At 39.2% G+C, this 1,738-nt stretch overlaps 1 protein-coding gene across 1 annotated transcript; it reads left to right on the top strand.

Annotated features, from left to right (window-relative positions):
• Nucleotides 1–636: 636 nt before the first annotated feature.
• On the top strand, nt 637–1,116 carry LOC149203125 (uncharacterized). The gene has a single exon (XM_089401770.1). It carries the CDS (start codon nt 637–639, stop codon nt 1,114–1,116), a length of 480 nt encoding a protein of 159 aa, XP_089257896.1.
• Nucleotides 1,117–1,738: the final 622 nt, after the last annotated feature.

Consider the following 1,738-nt stretch of genomic DNA (forward strand, 5'->3'; position numbering starts at 1 on the left):
CGCTTCTCCCGATATGGAATTATGTAAAAGAAAATTTGTGCAGCCTAGGAATCTTCCGTTCCAGATCCAATGATCATCTGATATGGACCATTCCTAATGCTAAGATCCCTGTTCGTGTGAAAGACATCTATGCTGTCATGATCTCTCCAAATGCTCCTGGCTCTAGCTCTCTTTTTCCCTCATGCTTTTGGAAGTCGGGGTGTCCTCTCAAAATGATCCTTTTTTCATGGCTGGTCTTTAACAAGAGAAACCTCTCATGGGAAAACCTTCGGAGGAGAAGTTGGCATGGGCCGAGCAGATGCACTATGTGCCAAGCTGCGGAGGAGTCTAACATCCATATGTTCTTCCAATGCGACTCGACTCTTCAGATCTTGTATGAACTTTCTCTATTTTATGGTTTCCCTCACACTGTTTTTGCTTCAGTTCAGGTAGCTTTCCAATGGTGGAGCGAGCAAAAGCACTGCTGGAGATCCTTGTTTATTATTACTTGCTCGTGCTTATGGAAGTGGAGGAATGCTAAAATCTTCCAAGATTCAAAGGAGCCCCTTAAGTCAACTTTGCAGCGCATTTTGGCCTTTCATGACATGATTCCTTTGGAAAAAGTCAGGATGAAAAAAGTCTGTGAAAATAACCCGTATGACTTTTCCTTCGAGGCTCCCTGTGCTTTCTTCGATGGAGCTGAGCAAAAATAACATCTGTGGATGTGGGGTCCACATCGTCATGAATGACACGCAACAATTCTTCCTATCCTGGAATGGTGGGCATGGCTCAAACAGCATGGCCAAGGCTAGGGCCCTTACAAGCCTGCTTGCTTTTTGTGTTTTTTTGGACATCCAATGCATTTCAATTTATGGCGATTCAAAATCATTGATAGATCATGTCAATGGTGCATGCCTCATTAGCTGCCCTCATCTGTTCGGATGGTTAAATAGAATCAGGCACTTCTGGAGCATTATGGAACAACGCTCAATTCAACATATTCCTCGTTCCAGAAATGAACATGCTGACCTTCTCTCCAAGAAAGGTCTTGCAATGGAGCCGGGTTCTTGGTCTTTGAAGGTTTCAGTCGATGAATTTTCCTATCTTATTCAGGACTTCGTCATCCCGGGAATGTGATCGTTGTCTTTCATTATCTGGTTCACATGCTTTGCACTCTGGTCCCTTTCTTCATATTTGTCTATGATAGTAGCTGTCCTAGCTTTTGATCTGTACAACTTTTGAGTTTTTGTTCTGATCTCTTTGGGGATCCTATGATTTGTACAGCTTTTGATTTTGTTCTGATCTTTTCGGAGATCCTATGACTGTCAATTTTGATCTATATGCACTAATATGTCAGCAAGGTGTGTGTCGCTTACCATATCTTATAATCTTTATATTTTCTTAATATAAATCTATGAAGATTTTTCTTTTTGAAAAAAGTGGGGAGCTGAAACATTTTAAAATATCTCAACAAAAAGTCAATAATTGGTATTAGCGTTTAACAATGATCAGCCTTTTAATAAATAATCAGTTCATCTCAGTGAAAGTCAATAATTGGTGTTGGATTTTTGTACGGAAATGTTAGTCAATAATTGGAATTAGCGTTTCATATGGAATAGTGTTAAACATTGATCACGGTTTTAATAAATAATGGAATCGTCTATGTGAAAGTCAATAATTGGTGTTGGATTTTTATACGGAAATGTTAGTCAATAATTGGAATTAACGTTTTATATGGAATAGTGTTAAACATTGATCA

This window comes from Pinus tabuliformis, chromosome 2_1, assembly GCF_031772625.1.
Source record: "Pinus tabuliformis cultivar Carrire ecotype Pingquan chromosome 2_1, CPIR1, whole genome shotgun sequence".
NCBI lineage: Eukaryota > Viridiplantae > Streptophyta > Pinopsida > Pinales > Pinaceae > Pinus > Pinus tabuliformis.

Excerpts from the sequence above, each read along its gene's own strand:
- LOC149203125 (XM_089401770.1), top strand. The coding sequence starts at position 637 with ATGACTTTTCCTTCGAGGCTCCCTGTGCTTTCTTCGATGGAGCTGAGC.